This window comes from Lacerta agilis, chromosome 7 (genome assembly GCF_009819535.1).
Source record: "Lacerta agilis isolate rLacAgi1 chromosome 7, rLacAgi1.pri, whole genome shotgun sequence".
In the NCBI taxonomy this organism is placed as follows: Eukaryota; Metazoa; Chordata; class Lepidosauria; order Squamata; family Lacertidae; genus Lacerta; species Lacerta agilis.
Genome location: NC_046318.1, coordinates 53,754,806 through 53,773,798, shown reverse-complemented (window position 1 = coordinate 53,773,798; position 18,993 = coordinate 53,754,806). Strand labels below are relative to the sequence as shown.

The following is an 18,993-nucleotide window of genomic DNA, read 5'->3' as shown; positions in this document are numbered from 1 at the left end:
GAGGCGGAGGCGAGCCGGGTCTGAGGGCTGCACGTTCTCCGGAGAGCCAGTTCTCATTTCCCCCCACCCCGACCGAGGTCCGCAGTCGCCGCTCTTGCCCGAGCCCAGCCTTAGTGAGCCCAGCCCGGAGGTGGGAAGAAGCTGCGCTTGGGGCTCCCTCGCCAGGGGTGCCGCCCGGGCAGCTGCGGCTTGAGGCTCCGAACCAGCTCCTGTTCTCCCTTCTCTCCCTGCGTCCCCATGTATGAGGGGAAGAAGACAAAAAACATGTTCCTGACCCGGGCCTTGGAGAAGATCCTGGCCGACAAGGAGGTGAAGAAGGCGCACCATTCCCAGCTGCGCAAAGCCTGCGAGGTGGCCCTAGGTAAATCTGGGGAGCTGCGGGGAGAGAGGAGGAGGAGGCGCAGGGTAGGGAGCCCGAGGCACCTGCAGAGGGGAAGGGAAGGCAGGCCGGGGCCTTGCGCTTGATTAGGGCAGCTGTCATTGTGGGGACGAGGCTGGCCGGGGAAGGGGAGAGGAGAGGAGTGGCTGGCTGGCTGGCTGGGTGCGCCGAGCGGGGCGACAAAAGGCGGCTGTTCTGAGCAGGTTTTGGGGACAGGAGCAGGCGGAGCGCGGTTAGTGCTGATGCATGAGGCGGGCCTTTGTAGTGAGGTTTGGACGTGGCGGTGGGAGAAGATGAAAGGCCGTGTGTTTGTGCGTTACGTTAGTCTCGGGGAGGGAAGTTGTCCCCCGTGCGGTGTTTTTTGGGTGGGGTGGGGGAGCTGAAGGTGCGTGCGTTATTGGGAAGCTTTGGCTTTGTTGACAAGGAAATGCAGGCGGTTGCCTTGACACACGGCTTTTCTCTTTCGCTGCCTCCTTGGCGCACCTACACACCCTGCATGAATAGGCAGAGAAGGTGTGTAGAGAGCTGACCTGGAAGAACAAGGCCGCCGGGGAGGAGGGAGCAGGTGACGGGCGGGCGGAGGGAGCGGGAGGAGGAGGAGGAGGAGGCGAGGACGGAAGCCGAAGAGAGGCGGGTGGTGGAAAACAAGGACAGTGACACCCTGTCAACATTTAAAATTGATGCCTGCTCTTTGAATTGAGAGGCTGTTGTGTAGCGAGGGAGAATGACAGCAGGGAGGGATGCAGCGGTACAAGGAGTCTTTTATAATACATCAGCCCAGGAAAAATAAGGCCGCTGGGTGGAGGAGTTTCTTTCATGTATCATGTGGTTTATTTCATTCTGAATAAAAGGAAATATTGGAATGACAAGGTGAGCTACTTGTCCAGCTTATTAGACAATTGAATCGCTTTATTAGGACATTGTTGTTGGTTTTTATATATTTATTTATACTCCACCTTTTTCCCTGTCAGGACTCAAGGCAGCTTACATATAAAAACGAGAGCTGCTAAAATATAGAAAACCTGTTACACAGTTATTATATGAGGGAAGGCAAAAAAAATATGCATCTATGGACTGAGTTTAAAAGCAGGGAAGTAAAATACTTGTTAGATCTATGCTATAACAATTGGCAAGTCATTTTCCCTCCTTTGAAATTGTGGAGATATATATTGCAGTGTGGTGGGGTTTTTTACATTAACTTTTGTTTGTATAATATTCACTTCACAAATGTGTGTATTTAAAGAAAATGGCAATCATCTTTTATAACCTGATCCAGAGTAAGAGATCTGTGCATGTAAGCATCCCTCTCTGAGTCAGAAGCTATTCCCAAACATCCATGTCAGTTTGGATGTCCAGCTCAACTACTTTGTTTCATTGGGATGTGCATTCATATATGCAGCACCCCTCACATTTTGTGTGCAACTAGAGCTTGATCATGATAATTATTTTCACACTTGTAGGTTTGCCATTAATCAATTTTGTGATTTTTAAAAAACAGTTTCTTCATTCTCTTTTCTATACTGAATTGTATTACTGCCTCTGTACATCACAGACCAGTATAATTGTAGTAGATTCTTAAAAATCAAATTTAGTTCTAATGCAAGGTCTGAGGGGAAAGGTGAATAAAGGGCCCTTTAATTTACCATATAGATTTGCCTTTACCACTTACTTGATTTGCATTAATAGTGAAAAAATCAGGAGGCCAACAATACAGTATTTATTTGCATGCAAGACACTCCAGTCAAGGCCAGAGCTCTATTGTATAGTTGTTATAATCATTGTTTGACCAATCTCTGCCTCTCAGGCCTCAATTCTTGTAGAGCATTTATACATACACACATTACAGGACTGACATACTGTATTGGGCAGCTCTCTGTTGCAAAGCTTTCCCCTCTCTAGCTTTGATATTATTTATATGTCAAGTTTTAACTTTGAATGCAAGCTACCTTGAGAGGCCCTGAAAGTCAGCATACAAATACTGGTAATTAAGTAAATAGGTAGATCTCATGCAGGATCTGTTGCTGTTTAAACAAAGACCTGTCAGATCGACATGAGCAAGGCCTAGGGAAATTGGAATAATGGCTGGAAGTATAAACAGCAAAGGAGTGATTAACTCAAATTCCAGATTAGTGTGACTTGGTAATTTAAACAGGACATAAACATCACAAATGGAGAGTAATTTATAAATCTATTCAAGATGTCCTTTTTGTGATCTGATATTTCATGAAACATCCAAGACAGACTTGAACTGAACTGATTTAAAACTGGTTTCATTTGTTACCTATTCACTGTAGGCACTGTAATGACATAGAAGGAATACCCTAACTCCTGATTCATCTGAACTTGACTTTCGCTTTGTCCATTTTATTATTTACTAGCTCCTGTTTGTTTGCTGTAAATTTTAACTGTGTAGTATGATTTTTTTTTATTCAGAATGTTCATTATTTATTATGTAATAGATTTCAACTAGAGCCCACAAAACTAGAGTACACATGCTCAAAAACCAAGCCAATCCTGTTTGAATTACTGGAACATGCTTAACGTGGGGCTGGCTTTGAAAGGTACTCATAAACTTCAACTGGCTCAAAGAGCTGCAGCCAGATTGTTGACTGGGGCTGGTTATAGGGAGCATACAACTCCTTGTTAGAACAGCTTCACTGGCTACTGGTCTGTTTCCAGGTACAATTCAAAGTGCTGGTTATGACTGTATGGTTTAGGTCAGAGGTCGGCAACCTGCGGCCCACGAGCCGCCCGCTCGGCAAGTCCCCCATGTGCTGCGTGGGGAGTCGCCAAGTGGTGCCGGAAATGGCATCTATGCATGCGCAGATACCAGAAACTGCTTCTGCGCATGTCCAGACGCTGAAAATCACTTCTGTGCAGGAGCAATTTTCGGCGTCTGGGCATGCACAGAAGCGATTTACGGTGCCGCGGACATGCGCAGACACGATTTCTGGCATCATGCTGTGCATGTCTGGCCCACTGACGATCTCTGTGGGATTGATCCGGCCCATGGCCGGTAAACCTTGCCGACCCCTGGCTTAGGTCTAAGGCTAAGCTATCTGAAAGACTGTATCCTCTTATATGAACCTTCCTGGGTTCTGGAATCTTTGAAGGATGTCCTTCCCTCACTGCTGCCACCTTCACAAGCATATTTCATAGGGATGCAGAAGGCCTTCTCAGTGGCTGCTCCCAGACTTTGGAACTCACTCTCTAGAGACTGGCTCGGGCAGGCTTTTGGGAACTCACTGCTTTTAATGAATTTTAGTCCTTGTCAGGGAATAAGATGGGGTATAAATAAATATTATACCCCATAATAATAATAACAACAATAACCAGCCACGTGGTGGCCAACTGCTTTGGCAGGCATATTGCCTGAAAAGCTGTTTATAGGAAATAATAATAATGAAGTAGAATGCCTTATTCTCAGGGTTAGAATGACTGATTAGGAATAGCAGGAGCAACTGTTCTGAAATAATTCAACTGAAATGGAATTGCAAAAGAACATGGCTGTTCCAGGATCACAACTCATCTCTCACTTCACTTCACTACAACTTGTACAAGAACACAATTATTTGTGCACAATTATAATTCATTTAGAGGTGCTTCTCCAGGAAGTATTCCCAGCCATAGTGCTCCATATATCTATTTGTTTATAAAACAAAAAGTCTTACTCAAATGCTTATACATGAAATATGTCATTTGTATTGACTCCCCAATGTAATTTAACAATATGTAACAATATTGATATCCTACATATACTAGAAATACCGGTAAGTGCCATTACTTGTGCCTGTGGGAATTGCATATTAGAAAATAGGGTTAGGGTTGGTGTGCAATTTTAACTAATGCCAGAATATAAAACTTACCAAGAAGTAAGTCTTATTGAACTCAGTGTAACTTATGAGGAAATAATGCATTCTTACTTTATGGCTATCTGAGAATATTCTCAAACAACATATTACATATGGGAAGAACAATATCAACTGATTATGGACCAAATATTTATTACTAGGCATTCATCAATATTACTGCATGTGTGCACATGCAAACAGTATCTGAGAGCATCTCTGGATAGTAATAACAGTTAAAATACACATGTGCCTGGCCTATAAAATAATAAGATAATTCTTGAATATCTTTTTTGTATATTATGGTTTATTAACACATATTTGTCCAGTATATATACAGTAATGCTAATTAAACATAGAAGTGCTGACTATTTAAAAATAAAAAATAGTGCAGAAGAGAGACTACATGGGTAGAAAGAAATAGTCTTGAGATTTTGAATTTGTTTCTTTCAAGTATCAATTTCAGTTTATTTTTATATGGAATTTGAACCTTTTGAAAAGTTGTCATTTTCTCCCTGCCTCATGATAGAGGCATTTGTGTCTCCAACTAAGCAAACCTCTGCTTTTATGATAAGTTACAAAAAAAAGGTAAAGGATGCAATGCAGTCCTATGCATTATTCAGAATTAAGTCCCATTTTGCTCAATTCAGAATTAAGTCCCATTTTGCTTAATGGGGCTTATCACCTGTTTTGAAATGTAGTATATGAGAATAAAAAGTCTGTTTTGAAATGTAGTATGTGAGAATAAGTTTCATTGAACGCATTTCGACTTATTTTTGAATAGACGCAAATAGAGTTATAGTTTTATTTTTTCTTATGCTGGAGAAATAGTTGCCAGACCTTAGATTTGATCTTCCTTATTCTAATTGCATGTGGCCAGTATTTACTCCATTTCCCCCCTCAATGTTCCTTTTGTTTTATTGAAACTCATTCATTGAATGCCAAAGAGCTGTGCAAATAGCACAACTTAAACAAACCAGTATTGGGGCACTAGAGCCATTAATACTGCTCTCTATCCAACATCTTACACAAGTTTGCTGTATGAAATGAGCAAAGCATGTTAATATAGATATTTCATTCCCTGTTATATTATACTTTAAATATTAGCCTTTATTTAACCATCTTGTTTCCTTCTGAGAGAGAAGCTTTCTAATTTTGGTAATTTCATAGCCCAATATTAACTTTTTTTATTTGGCTTAGAATGATAAGATAATTGGTTTTGTGTGTGGGCTTTACAAAGAGCTCAGTTCTCATCTTGTTCCTATTTTTTTACTCCATTATTGCAGCATCCTTTGAAATGCTTCCACATGTTGTGAGTTTGGTGTTAATGTGTGATAGTTGCTAATGTGGATTAAAATGAAACCTGGTGTACCACTAAACACTTTCTGAAAGCCTATATTTAATCATGATACTTGAAGCGCTTGTAGCATACTTGGTTGCATTTTAACTTGGGTTTGTCATGATGTCTGTTGTATAATGAGAAAAATGGGTAGAGGGAATTAAAGGATGTAGAAGATTACAAGACCTGCTCTTGATTCCTAAATCCTGGTTGGTTCACTTGTATAACTTTCCCCAGTCCCTGCATTTCTCCCAATGTGTATCTTTCTCTCTACAGTCTTGGATTGTATTAATAGTTCTCTCATCTCATTTCATATATACCTTCCCATGCTTAGCATTTCTCTGTGTAATGTAAGAGGGCTTGCTTTTTAGTAGTGTATATAATGTGAAGGAGTTGTCAGACTGGTGAAGCATAAATAGTGTAGATCTTGCTGTTGTAAAATTCCTCTTATTTCAATGGAGCTTATGAAGGCAAAGTATTTTCGTTTGTTACGATGAGTCATCTTGACTTTCACACTTCCTTTTCTTAGTTAATATCACAGTTTTTAACAGCATATATTTCCTGCTGCTACAATAGTCACCTTTGACTTTGCCCTATTTTTGTTCTTATCTTTTTATTTTCTCAACCCCGATTTCTTTTTTGTTCTATTACCTTACCCCATCTTACTTAACAGAAAACTGCATGTGTATCCACTCAGATGGAGGAGTGATCACTCATATTAATACTTATTTACAATTTCTGAAATCAAACCTAAGAACTGAAGAACCCTAATATATTGGAGGTGTGGTGCTAATACTGCAAAGTGTGGTTAGGCTGTTTATATACTTGGTGGTCTATGGAAATAATGTGATTCTGTGATTTTTGCCCATGGAATAGAAATTGAGGAAGGAATAATAGTAGATGTAAAAACATTTTGATGTACTTGCTTTGCAGTACATATTGTTGGCATCTGTCTATCTCAAGAGACAATAGAGTGGGCCTCCAAGGGTGAAGTCAAACTGCTGTGTTAGCAAAATCGAAGTGACCTCCCAGAGGCACAAGCCTGGACAGTAAGTATGAGGGTCCTGGGCTTCTCAGATGCCTCAGTGATGTGGTTCAGAGGAAAGCAGAGCAATATGTGTGGCTCCAGCTTGCCTGCAGGAGTTGCCAGGAGGCGTACAAGGCCATTTTAGGGACTCCACTCCATATTTATGTAGCGTTTACTCATTAGCCTTTTCTTCTCCCAAAGATATTATGCTGTCACATGAAAGATGGGGCAAGCTTTTCTCCTGCTCTGGAGGGTAGGACTCAAACCAATGGTTTCAAGTTACAAGAAAGGAGATTCCAACTACACTTCAGGAAAAACTTTCTGATGGTAAGAGCTGTTCAACAGTGGAACAGATTCCCTTGAAAGGAGGTGGACTCTTCTTCCTTGGTTGTTTTTAAGCAGAGGTTGAATGACATTTCTCATGGATGCTTTAGTTGAGATTCCTGCATTGCAGGAGGTTGGACTAGATGGCCCTCAGGGTCCCTTCCCACTCTGCAGTTTTATGATTCTATATTGATCTCTTACTCCTGATGGGTGAGGTCAAACTTTTACTGCTTATAGCCAAAGAACTTGGCAAAAATTCAAAGTTCTAATACAAATTGCATTTGCAAAAACAGGTGGGTAGCCGTGTTGGTCTGCCATAGTCAAAACAAAATCGAAAATTCTTTCTACTTTGAGATCTTTTGTAGAATGTCCTGGGAGATTGAAGTGTTCTCCTACTGGTTTCTCTGTCTTGTGATTCCTGATATCAGATTTATGTCCATTTATCCTTTGGCGTAGGGTTTGGCCTGTTTGTCCAATATAGAGAGCTGAAGGGCACTGTTGGCATTTGATTGCCAACAGTGTATGCAATTTGTCTTAATACAAAGAAATTTCAGAAATAGACTGGAAAGAGAAGTGGCTGAATTACAACTAATCACCAAACTTAAAACCACGGAGAAACCTGGTCTGAACAAAGACATTGGATTTTTATCTCATTATACATAACAAAGCTATCTTTAGCCATCTCACCACTTGCCTTTCCCTGCAAGACTAATTACAGCCATTAAGAGTCGTCAACAGGTTTTCCACACCTATCAGCTGATCACCCATTCCCACCACCCTTCTTAGCAATACCCCTCCCCACTCCCTCACTATATTTAAGGATCTGGTGACTTCTGTTTCAGTGTATCTGAAGAAGTGTGCATGCACACGAAAGCTCATACCAGGAACAAACTCAGTTGGTCTCTAAGGTGCTACTAGAAAGAATTTTCGAATTTGCAAAAACAGTTAGCGAAACTATTTTGTATATAAAACACTAAATAAAAATGAGAATCAAGGATAAAAAAACAACCAATAGAACAAAGCATAAGAAACAATAGAATATATATTTTTTTGTAAATTTTGTAAAGTACTACTAAATGGCAGGTTTCTCGTGTGAATAAGCTTACGGGCTTAAGGAAGCTGGAGGGGGCAGCCAGATGGAGATGTCTGTCACCGGCCTGGCACCCAGAGATCTCCACATGGTCACACATACTGCCTCCTCTTTTCACTCCCTTACCCCCTCCCTGATCCCGGGCAATGAAGCAAAAAGAGGATGAGCAGAGGTTGGCAACTGCAATAGCAGTGTTGCTAATATTCAGCTTGAGAAGTGCAGCACAATGCTATGACAGCTGTATACCATCCTGCACTTTGGATCTTAAAATGGATGTGACAATGGCAGGAGAAAGAGTACACTGCAATTGATGACTGCTACAATGCAAACACAGCACTACATGGGCGCTGGATGAGTATCTGAAGCAGGATATATAAAGAAGCCTCAGGGACACTTATTTTGCAAGGCTGCCTTTTGCAGTCACACTAGTAAAAAATTATGGACTAATAATTTCTATGAACCTACTTCAAAGATGCTCTTGCTATTTTGTAATTTGAAGCTGTGAGCTTTCAAGCAGTTTGATCTGTTCTGGCAAATAGGGCCGTAAGATACTACCTAGGTGGTAAAGCTTAGGGAGACTTCACCTTTGTTAATCTGGTTCCCTGTACATAGAATTTCACACAGGTTTTGTTTTATCAACATCATTAAATCAAGTTGAGCATTAGCAGACTTCATATTGATTTCAAAATGTCAGCTGATTGAAAGTCTGTAGTGTTCCAGGGTCAATTGCATTTATTAGTCTCTTTTGCCGTTGTTCCACTTTAAAGCCAGACATATATTTTGGATGAACACCAATTCATGGAATGAAATGGATAGGCTGGAGTCCACCAATATGGTGAACATAAAATATGCTATCTGCTTTATAGTGGCATCCCCCCCAATTGTCATGCAAGCACAGTGCCCATCTAAATAAAGCAAATTTAGTACTTCAGTCCCTTAACAATACCAAAATGTATGGTACCTCACTCCCGTACAAAGCCCTGCTTAGAATGCATGGAGGTGGTTGTTTGAATCACAAAATAGGTTTCAGCTCAGGAGAAGGGGAATTGTCAGCTGAATTTGAAGTCTCCTACTTGGCAGCTTCAGCTTGTCACCTATCCTGATCTCTTATGTACTGGGTAACAAATCCCAAGTGGTCTCTCCTTTGGGGGAAAGTTACAACATTTGTGGCTTTTTAGTTCAATTAGAAAAAGGCAAGCAAAGGGGGACATAATGCGGTATGTAGAGAAAGTTGGATAGAGAGAAAACCAAGGCCACCCTCCAGTGAAACTAGAGGATTCAGGACAAACAAAAGGAAGAACTACACCACACAACCCATAGTTAACTATGGAATTCACCATCTCAAGATGGCACCAAGAATCGGCACCAAGTTGGATGATTTTAAAAGGGGTTTATACAAATTAATGGCATCAGTGGCTACTAGTCATGAAGGCATTTTTCTGTTTATGGTGTCAGAGCTGATGTGCTTCTGAATATCATTTGCTGGTGAGTACAAGAGGGGAGAGTGATGTAGTGCTTGGGTTCTGTTTGCAGGCTTCCCATAGGTATCTGGATGGCCACTGGGAAAACCGGAGGCTGAACTAGATGAGTTTTTCTATTAATTATTTTCATTAATGATAACAAAGCAAAATAGTAAGTACCAAGGGGCAGAAGAAGCTTTTCTCCACAGCTGAGCATCAATATTTGAAATTTGTGACACACATTCAAAAATCTCTTCAAAATTTGTAATTTACATAATGTACTCAGCAGTGTTCTAAATTCAAAATTCCCATTCTTCTAGGCACATTGTTCTAGGCGCATTTTGCAACCTTTTTCTGCCTCCCCACTTCCAGCTACTTTCTGAAGACTGGAGTAGAGACTCTGTTAAGAATATTAGGGAGGTGGGCACGGGAAGGACTAGACTATCTGAAAAATGAACATAATATTTTAGCTGCAGTTCATTCATTTTCAACTTTGTATTCTTGTTATTCAAAAAGTGTGCCTAGACATTCTGTTGTTGTGCCCATAACCAAGGTTAAAGGTGCCATTTAGCTCTTAGCTTTCATATCTCAGTTTCTAACACTGGTACTCAGTGTGTTTTGGCTCATAATTTGAATCCTATGCAGAGACAGAACGCTATTTGCTGCAGCGCTCCGTGTTCAAAGATGGAATAGAAATGAGTTTTTGTGATACCTGATGTAATGAAAGATAAGTTTCCATTGGAAGATGACTGAACTCGTAAATGTTTATGAATATAACATTCATGATTTCACTTGGCCTCAGAGAAAGCTAGTTACTAAAGCTGTGATTCTTTGCACAATTACCTAAGAGTAAGTCCTATTGAATTCATTTACTTGAGTTAAATTGTATAGAATTATGTTGTACAGTATAGGTTGATTTTGATATTTGTTGATTTTCCTGTATTTTTAAATTGGACATTCAGATATATTGACAACTATTTTCTCTGTGTTACTGTAACAGGTTCCTTTTACTTTCTAATATCTCACTAACGTAGAAGGAATTGCTCTTTTTCCATATGATGGTTATGAGATACCTCATCCCTTTCGTAAAATGAGAGCTGAAGCTTTGAAACAATGGTCACAAAAAGCCTCATGCTGAAGTTCAGTTGATTTTAATATGAGGCAGACTTATGTGTTTATGTAATTTTCTCTGTTTAAACAAAAATGCTTAGTTCAATCAAGCCTAGTAACTTTTAAAAAAGTTTTTACCTAAGGGACCTTTGAAACTTCATAGTCTATATGATTTATTGATTCTGGAGATTTTGTTTTATTTAAAAATATATTGCCTTTCGAGCACAGCAATCAAAGCAGTTAAATATTGTTTATAACAGAGGTCGGCAACCTCCGGCCCACGAAGGCCGTTTTACCAGCCCACAAGCCGCCCACCAACCGAGCCGCCCACTAAACCAGCACAGCGTGGCACGGGGACTTGCCGAGTGGTGCCGGAAATTGCGTCTGCACATGTGCAGATACTGGAAATCGCGTCTGCGCATGTCCAGATGCCAAAAATTGCATCTGCGCATGTCCAGATGCTGAAAATCGGGCCTGCGTATGTCCAGATGCCAAAAATCGCTTCTGCACAGGCACGATTTTTGGCGTCTGGGCATGTGCAGAAGCGATTTACTTTGTTATCACTATTTGTGTTAGAGGAGAGGGGGATATCAACATTAAAAGTTTATAAATACTTGAATGGAATTACTTGTACTAAGAAATGCCAACTGACATATTTATGGGCAGGGATACTGATGGGTCCATTGGATGTCTACTCAGAAGGCTACTGTCCTAAGGTCTTTCTTCTGAGTAAGCTTGTGTAGTGTTGGTGGAAGGCATGATTGAATTATCTATCATTAATATTGTGACATTTAAGATATTGAACTAAGAATTCCTCTGCCATGTGTTGGGTTTTTTTTTGGGGGGGGGGGGAAGCTATCTTTTTAAAAAGTGTATTTTGTTGATTTATCAAACTTAAACAGAATTACATAATATCCACAAGAAGTAAAATTCTCTCCCATCCATTATTATTCTATTTGTCTCTAAGTAAGATATAGCTTCAGTCTAGCTCTAGGTTTTCACAAGCATCAATAAAGTAATGTATTGAAAGTGTCATCTCACACTTGTTGCATGTGTTCTTGGTGGGTGAAAGCTGTGTTCATTCTGTGCATACTGAATGAAACCAAGCCAAACTCTTACTTCCTGTACAATGTTCACATAGTAAGGTGGTTTGTCCATGAATATCAAGCCCCAGGTCTATGAGATCCAAACTTCAAATCTATCCAAATCGTATCTGCTTCCTCCCTATCTGCTCAGAAAAATGTCACGTATCCAGTGCCCCACAAATAGCAGGGCAGCTTAAAGATGGTGATATTGAACTGAAAAATAAATGCCAAGAAGAAGAAGCACTAGGCACCTCCTTCCTACCTATCCTTCTGCTCCATCCCTCAGCCTATGCAGGCTGGTTTTGGTTGTGGGGTGGGTGGTGGAGCTGAAATCTTAGTAAGATATAGTTCAGGCATAGGCAAACTCGGCCCTCCAGATGTTTTGAGACTACAATTCCTATCATCCCTGACCACTGGTCCTGTTAGCTAGGGATGATAGGAGCTGTAATCACAAAACATCTGGAGGGCCAAGTTTGCCTATGCCTGATATAGTTAAAACCTTGAATAATACCATAAACTGGAAGGTTATTTTGTGTATTCTGAGTAGCTGAGGAAGCACCTGAGTTTTGCACTAATCTTTTTAGGCCTATTGATTCCTTGTACTATTTATTGGGCTCCATTGGGAATAGGCACAGTGCATGTTTTGTACTCTTACTAGTGCTCATGAGAACTTCCCACGAGGGATCTGCCTTTTGCCATTATTTCTGCTGTTGGCATTTCATTAACCTTTGCACAAGAATTCTGACAATCATTTCAGAATTGCGTATACACAGAGAAAAAATCCTTTTCACCAATTCCTTTTTATTATCACTGTGGATTGCATGGGACGGGCAGGATAGTCATAGAGGCATTGGATCAAAGATTTGCTGATAGACGTTTAACCTGATTTCCTCAATTTGGATTTCTCACAAAGAATTTGCTGGGGGATCAAAGCATTGTTGGGTGAATTTCTTCTTTTGACACATTTACAGGAATGTTTCCGCAACTGAATAAGGCATTCAGTTAGTTGGTGGGCTGGGAGGGTTTGCTTCCAAGACCCATCTTGCCAAATGTTGGCAGTAGCAGCTGCTTTGATCAAGAGAGTCCTGTATGGGATATATCTCCCATGTCACATCACAAAACTGCTGTGGTCCACAGAGCAGGTTGGAGTTGAAAGTTTCAAGCTATTCCATAAGTAAGGGGAGAAAGGTAGTTTCCTTTTTCCTTCTGAATTAGCAAAGTGTTGGATTTGGGAGGAGACAGGTACACAAAGCATGGCCCCATGCTGTACAGCATGGGTAGGCAAACTAAGGCCCGGGGGCTGGATCTGGCCCAATCGCCTTCTAAATTCGGCCCATGGACGGTCTGGGAATCAGCGTGTTTTTACATGAGTAGAATGTGACCTTTTATTTAAAATGTATCTCTGGGTTATTTGTGTGGCCTGCCTGGTGTTTTTACATAAGTAGAATGTGTGCTTTTATTTAAAATGCATCTCTTGGTTATTTGTGGGGCATAGGAATTCGTTCATTTTTTTCCTTCAAAATATAGTCTGGCCCCTCCACAAGGTCTGAGGGACAGTGGACCGGCCCCCTGCTGAAAAAGTTTGCTGACCCCTGGTGTACAGTGTCTGTGTTTTCACATATTAGCTTTCTTTTGGCTCATTTTATCCTTCACTTTTCCTCATGCTTGTGCTTCAGAAATGAAATTTAGCATGCAAAGCCTAGTCTCATTGAGGTGCTAGTTTTCTGTATTTATGCTGCACTACAACGTGCAGTGGTACAGTTCAAACAGATTTACTACCTCAGTGAGAACTGAACCTAAAGATTGACTTGTGCTGCTACATAGGTGTTGGAGTAGGAGCTCCCTGGACGGGAAAAGAAATGTGGATAGAATAATAGGTTACTGTGACTAGATAGAAGCGAAAACATAGTGAATTTTCTGGAAGTTTTCACGGATCTACAGAATACACTTTGCTACCATCAGTAAAGGCTAGGGGGTATTTCAACAAAATGTTTCAGGATATTCTTTCCTAACTGGAGTACTCTTGTTCAGGGTTCTAGCCAACTAGCCACAACCTCCTTTCATTCAACCACCACCTCATTTTCAAGTCTGCTTTTCTAACTGATACTCAACATTCTGTGGCTACTGGAAGCTGCCATAGTTCAGGGCTCAGCTTGGGAAACATAATACTGTAGAGTTCCTCTCTCTTCTTGGGGTCAGGAGGTAGAGAAAAGCTCTGTATTATGGGTGGCAGAAGAAAAAGAAATTAGGGGAGTAGGGCAGGAGAAGGATGACCACTGCTGAAAACCTTGCAAGGTTGTCTTTGATACTAACGTTAGGGATTGAAGAGATGCTGTGTATCGCAGATAAAGGTTAGACATGACATTTCTCTTTGGCAGTTTTCTGAATTGCAAAGTAAATGCCACAGGCATAGATCCAAAGTGCTCCATGTATGAGGGGAAGAGTTTCCACTGATTCCCTAACCCCACAGCCTTCTATGCCTTTTAGTCACCGTTCTCCTAACCCACATAAATGGTTTTTCATGGAGTGCAATCCTTATGTTCTGCATGGTGCTTTGTGTCCAGGTCAGTGCTCTTAACTTTGGGGAAATGTTTGCTTGGTCCCAATTCTAAAATAACAATAAAGAAATGCACTTTAGTCTAATTTTCTGGCCCTATTCTTTGCACAACAAATGACATTGTTCTTTGTGGTTAGCTCAGTGTCTGTTTACATCAGGTTATTTCTCTAGTTGTCTTTCCTGCACAGCAGGTTTGACCATTTTTATCCTATGGCCTTTGTTGTAAAACTTGTTCTTTATCACACTGTAATATTGCTTCTCACACTGTAATATTACTTCCTGGAAAATAATTATGGAAAAATTGTGTTTTGCTGCATGGTTTCTCCTTTCCCATATATAGAACACAAATGCTATGGAAAACACTTATTTGGGATAATCCTCACTCTTACACTTAAGATCCCAGTGTTGCGCTGCATCCTTGAAACCTTGAGAACCCATGAGAATGTAGTATTGAATGTTCATGACAAGTCATGACATGCCTGTTGTATCTTTGGTGCTTACCTGCCTGCAGCATAAGCAGTTATTGTACCAAATCCATTGAGCGCAGTCCATAGATCCAAGCTATTTGAAAGCTAGACCACCTCTTTGAGAATGCATAAAACATGATGGGGAAAGAGTTTGTCTGGTTAAGTGAATCAGACTCAGAAAGCTCCTTGCATAGGCTCGAAAATATGGCACACAGAGGGTAAAATGCTCTGTGTGCTGTAATTTTATTTAAATTAGCTTTTTGCCTGTTAATCCAATATTTTGTGTGTTTTGCTGGAAGGCTGCTTAACTTTGGCCTTCTTGCTTCTTCTGTAGTCTCTTTTGGTTCCACAAATGTTGTCTGGAGGTCTGATAATCAATGTGTGAAGATGACATTGTAGAATTGGAAGAGACCCTGAGGGTCATCTATTCCAGTCTCCTGCAGTGCAAGAGTATCAATGCCACTGATATGAATTTCATGAATTTCCTGTTAGGACCGTAAATATCACTTCCAGCTCCATAAAATTCAGCCACCAATATATAATTGGGCAATACTCTGCATGAATTGGTTGATGTTGCACAAAGGAAGAAATGCTTTGTTAAATAATTCTGAATAGGAGTTAAAAAGCTGTTATTAGTTGCAAACAAGTCCATCAAGCCTGAATAAAAATGACACTAATTGAACCACGTGTCGTCTTCTTGTAATAATAATAATAATAATAATACAATTCTGTCCGTCAGTGCAAAGTTTCCCAGTATGGTACATAACAATATATTACATATACAAATCTATACAAAAACCCATATAACTAACAATATAAAACAAACATATCCCAAAAGCGAAGTAGAAAATAATCAAAATTAGAAAATGCTGTGACATTCCAGTTCTCAACCCCCTTCATGTACCTGAGAAAACAAACACATCTTGAGCTAACATGTAAAAGGAAATTATGTTGAGTGCAACTTGAAGCTCTGTGAGAAAGGAATTCCACATCTGTGGTGCCATAAGAAACATGGCTCTATGCCACTGCCCCTCTAACTCTGGATATCAGCAGAATTATGAAGTGGTCTCTCCTGAAGAATTTAAAGCACAGGCTGGCTGGAAATAGTGCTTGTGGTCCTGAAGATACTTGGTTTCTAGACCACATAGAACTTTATAGATCAAGTCAGCACCTTAAATTGAGCTCAGTAGCAACAAGACAGCCAGTGTAGATCCTTTAGGATAGGTGTAATCTGATCTATTGTGGTGGGCTGGTGGCGCTGTGGTACAAAATACTGAGCCTCTTGGGCTTGCTGATTGGAAGGTTGGTGGTTTTAATCCCTGCAATGGGGTGAGCTCCCATTACTCTGTCCCAGCTTCTGCCAACCTAGCATTTTGAAAGCACACCAGTGCAAATAGATAAATAGGTACCACTGTGGTGGAAAGGTAAACGGTGTTTCCATGCGCTCTGGTTTCCATCATGGTGTTCCGTTGCGTCAGAAGTCGTTTAGTCATGCTGGCCACATGACCTGGAAAGCTGTCTGTGGACAAACGCCAGCCCCCTTGGCCTCATAGTCACCTTTGGACTTAACCGTCCAGGGGTCGTTTATCTTACCATTACCTTTAATCTGATCTATTATAACAGATATTATTGTTAAACACCAAGTTCATAACATATGTGAGCACATAGGTTTCCATCAAAACTCTGAATCATTCTGGGCATTCTGTTTTATATCTAGATATATTCTTGAACTACAGTAGGAAGAGCACTTTATAATAGAAAGTTATCATTATAAAGCCACAGGAGGTGACATGAGGCATAAAAGGATTTCCAGAACCTTAAGTGAACCAATGTCATTTAAAAAAGGCTTCACATGAAAAGGTGAACAGTGTTCGAAACTCCCATTGCTCTACATGCATTTTGCAGCAGGGAATTTCATTAGTGCGAGCAGTTTCTGACCTCTGGGTGCAGTGCTGCACCTAAGATTTCAGATTAAAACTGCAGAGTGGAAGGAAAACGCACCTAGACATTCTGTTGTTGTGCCCGTAACCTAGGTTTAAAGTGCCATTTAGCTCTTAGCTTTCATATCTCAGTTTCTAATACTGAAGGTGAAGGACATAATACTATGTCAGATTATTGGATTTAGTCAAAGTGAGTTTATCTTTTTTATTTTACTTTACATTTAATTTGCGGCAACAGATTATTTTTGCAATTAAATGCTTCTGTTTTCCTGAAATTAAACAGGAATAAGCTATTTAGTTGTATCTAGCTGCCAGCTAGTGGGTATATTGAAGTAATCTGTACCATCTGACACCCCTCCCCCACCCAAAAAATCTGGAATATAGAACAAACTAAAGCTAAACAAAGCCTTGGATTTAATGACCTAAGATGAGTGTTTTCAAACTAGTATTGTATGCATTTGCTCATTCTTTCTTCGCTGAAATATGGGTTTGCCTTTGTGCTTGACAGGCACTTTGGAGCACTTACCAGATGCCAAGGCAGAGCAAACCTCTGTCCCCATCCTGTGCTGTGTTGTTTGAAGGTTTTGTGCCTCCATTTCTCAGCTCTTGAGTTTAGAACTCTGAGAATACAGAAGTCTGCAGTAGTTCTGCAGTAATTCTGCAAGAACTTCTTTGTTTTTTCAAACACACTGCCATTCATTCTCATTGATTCTGTTCAGTCTTCCCACAAGCAGATGAATGCCACTGTTAAGACTGGGGTTGAGATCTCTAGAATTCTGAATAAGTTTGGATTAAAATAAGGTATTTTGGAGTGTACTCATGCAGCCATTTCCACATTGATGTGAAGACAGTGTTGGCTCCATTTGAAGAGTTGAGCAATCTTTTTCTAGAAGACACTGAAGAGCCACTAGTTTACAAGGAATTTCACAATGCAAAAAAATGGCAAAGGTAAACACATTTGAGTGTGATGTTGGACTGTTATAGTTAAGGAAGTTTTGGCAAATGAAATATTTTGACTAGCTAGGACTGTACTTTTGGTTCTTGAACAATGGTGGGGGAGGAGTTGCTTTCTTACAAAAGTGCTACTTTGAAGTATGACCTAAATCCATTTGAAGACTTGTTGCTAGTTGATTACTAGTTGCAAATGGGAGATCTTGAATACTTCTTCAAACAGAAAAAGCATAGCTGGTTGTCATCTGGTACGAAGTCTGTCCTAGCTTGCATGACTCTGTTTTTGCATAAACCGATAAACATTTTTCCTGACGTTAGTTGATTATTTTACCTTGGTCAGTGTATTCAGTGTGGATAATGCTTAAAATTTCTTAAGTATGCTGGATTTAATTTCCTGTCAAATTATTTGATACCATGCAGCATGAAGTCTATGAGCGGTATTCAACTAAGTTTTAGTCAGAGTAAACCCATTGAAATGAATGAACATGATGAAGTTCAGTCAATTTATATCAGTGTGTCTGTTCTGAGTAAAACATAGCTGAATATTACCACCCCATGTGAATAATAGAATGAAAGAGAGACACAGGTGGGAAATAAACAGTGACACCCTTGCCCACAATTGTCCACCATCTGGCAGACTTTCTTGAGAACTGACAAAAATAACTGATTTGTTCAACTTCCTTGCAGAAATGATGATAAAGCGTAGACGTGGCAAGCTATTGATCAGCATGTATGAAGAGCTCGTAATTTCTTTTCAAAATGACTTGCTAGATTGTTGCTCCATGTAAAAGTGGCCTGAGGATGAATACTGTACTCCATTCTCCTATGAGTTGAGCTATGGCTTGAAATGACACAGGCACACAAAATACTGTTCTCTTGATGAGACAAGGGCAAAATATCAGGCGTCTAGTGTCTATACCAGGGGTCGGCGAGGTTTACCTCGCCTGGGCCAGTTCACTCCAGCGGAGATCCCTCCATGGGCTGGATTGTCTGCATGTGTGAGCGTGCATGCCCGCGATTTCCAACATCTGTGTCTGCACAGACATGATTTCCAGCATCTGCGCAGACACGATTTCTGGTGCCGCGGAAGCGAAACCCCGCACCGCGCTGCATCGGTTTAGCGCAGCACGGGGGTACTTGCCAAGCGGGCAGCTCGGCCAGTTAAACGACCCCATGGGCCACTTGTGGCCCATGGGCCTTAGGTTGCCGACCCCTGATCTACAAGGTGGCTAATCCTGCGGCTAAATGGCACCTGCCACTTGCAGGGGCCACTGCTATAGACTACTATTCTCTTCCATTCATTCTCAGAGAAAGTTCTAATGCTGGGATGTACATAGTCCTAAGTAGCTCACTAGGCTAGAGTCCCTGCAATTTGTCCAGGAGTTCCAGTTAACAAGCTCTGATATGGCTGAGTTT

The 18,993-nt window shown here is 40.7% G+C and overlaps 1 protein-coding gene across 2 annotated transcripts in view; it reads left to right on the top strand.

Annotated features, from left to right (window-relative positions):
* Positions 1–71: 71 nt before the first annotated feature.
* Positions 72–18,993, top strand: part of ARFGEF1 (ADP ribosylation factor guanine nucleotide exchange factor 1) — a 65,874-nt gene continuing 46,952 nt past the window's right edge. The window contains exon 1 of one of the 2 annotated variants that reach the window (XM_033155344.1): positions 72–361. In XM_033155344.1, the coding sequence (XP_033011235.1) occupies positions 238–361 (124 nt within the window). In that variant the 5' untranslated portion in view covers positions 72–237. The remainder of the gene's footprint in view (positions 362–18,993) is intronic. The other variant, XM_033155345.1, reaches the window with a different exon arrangement.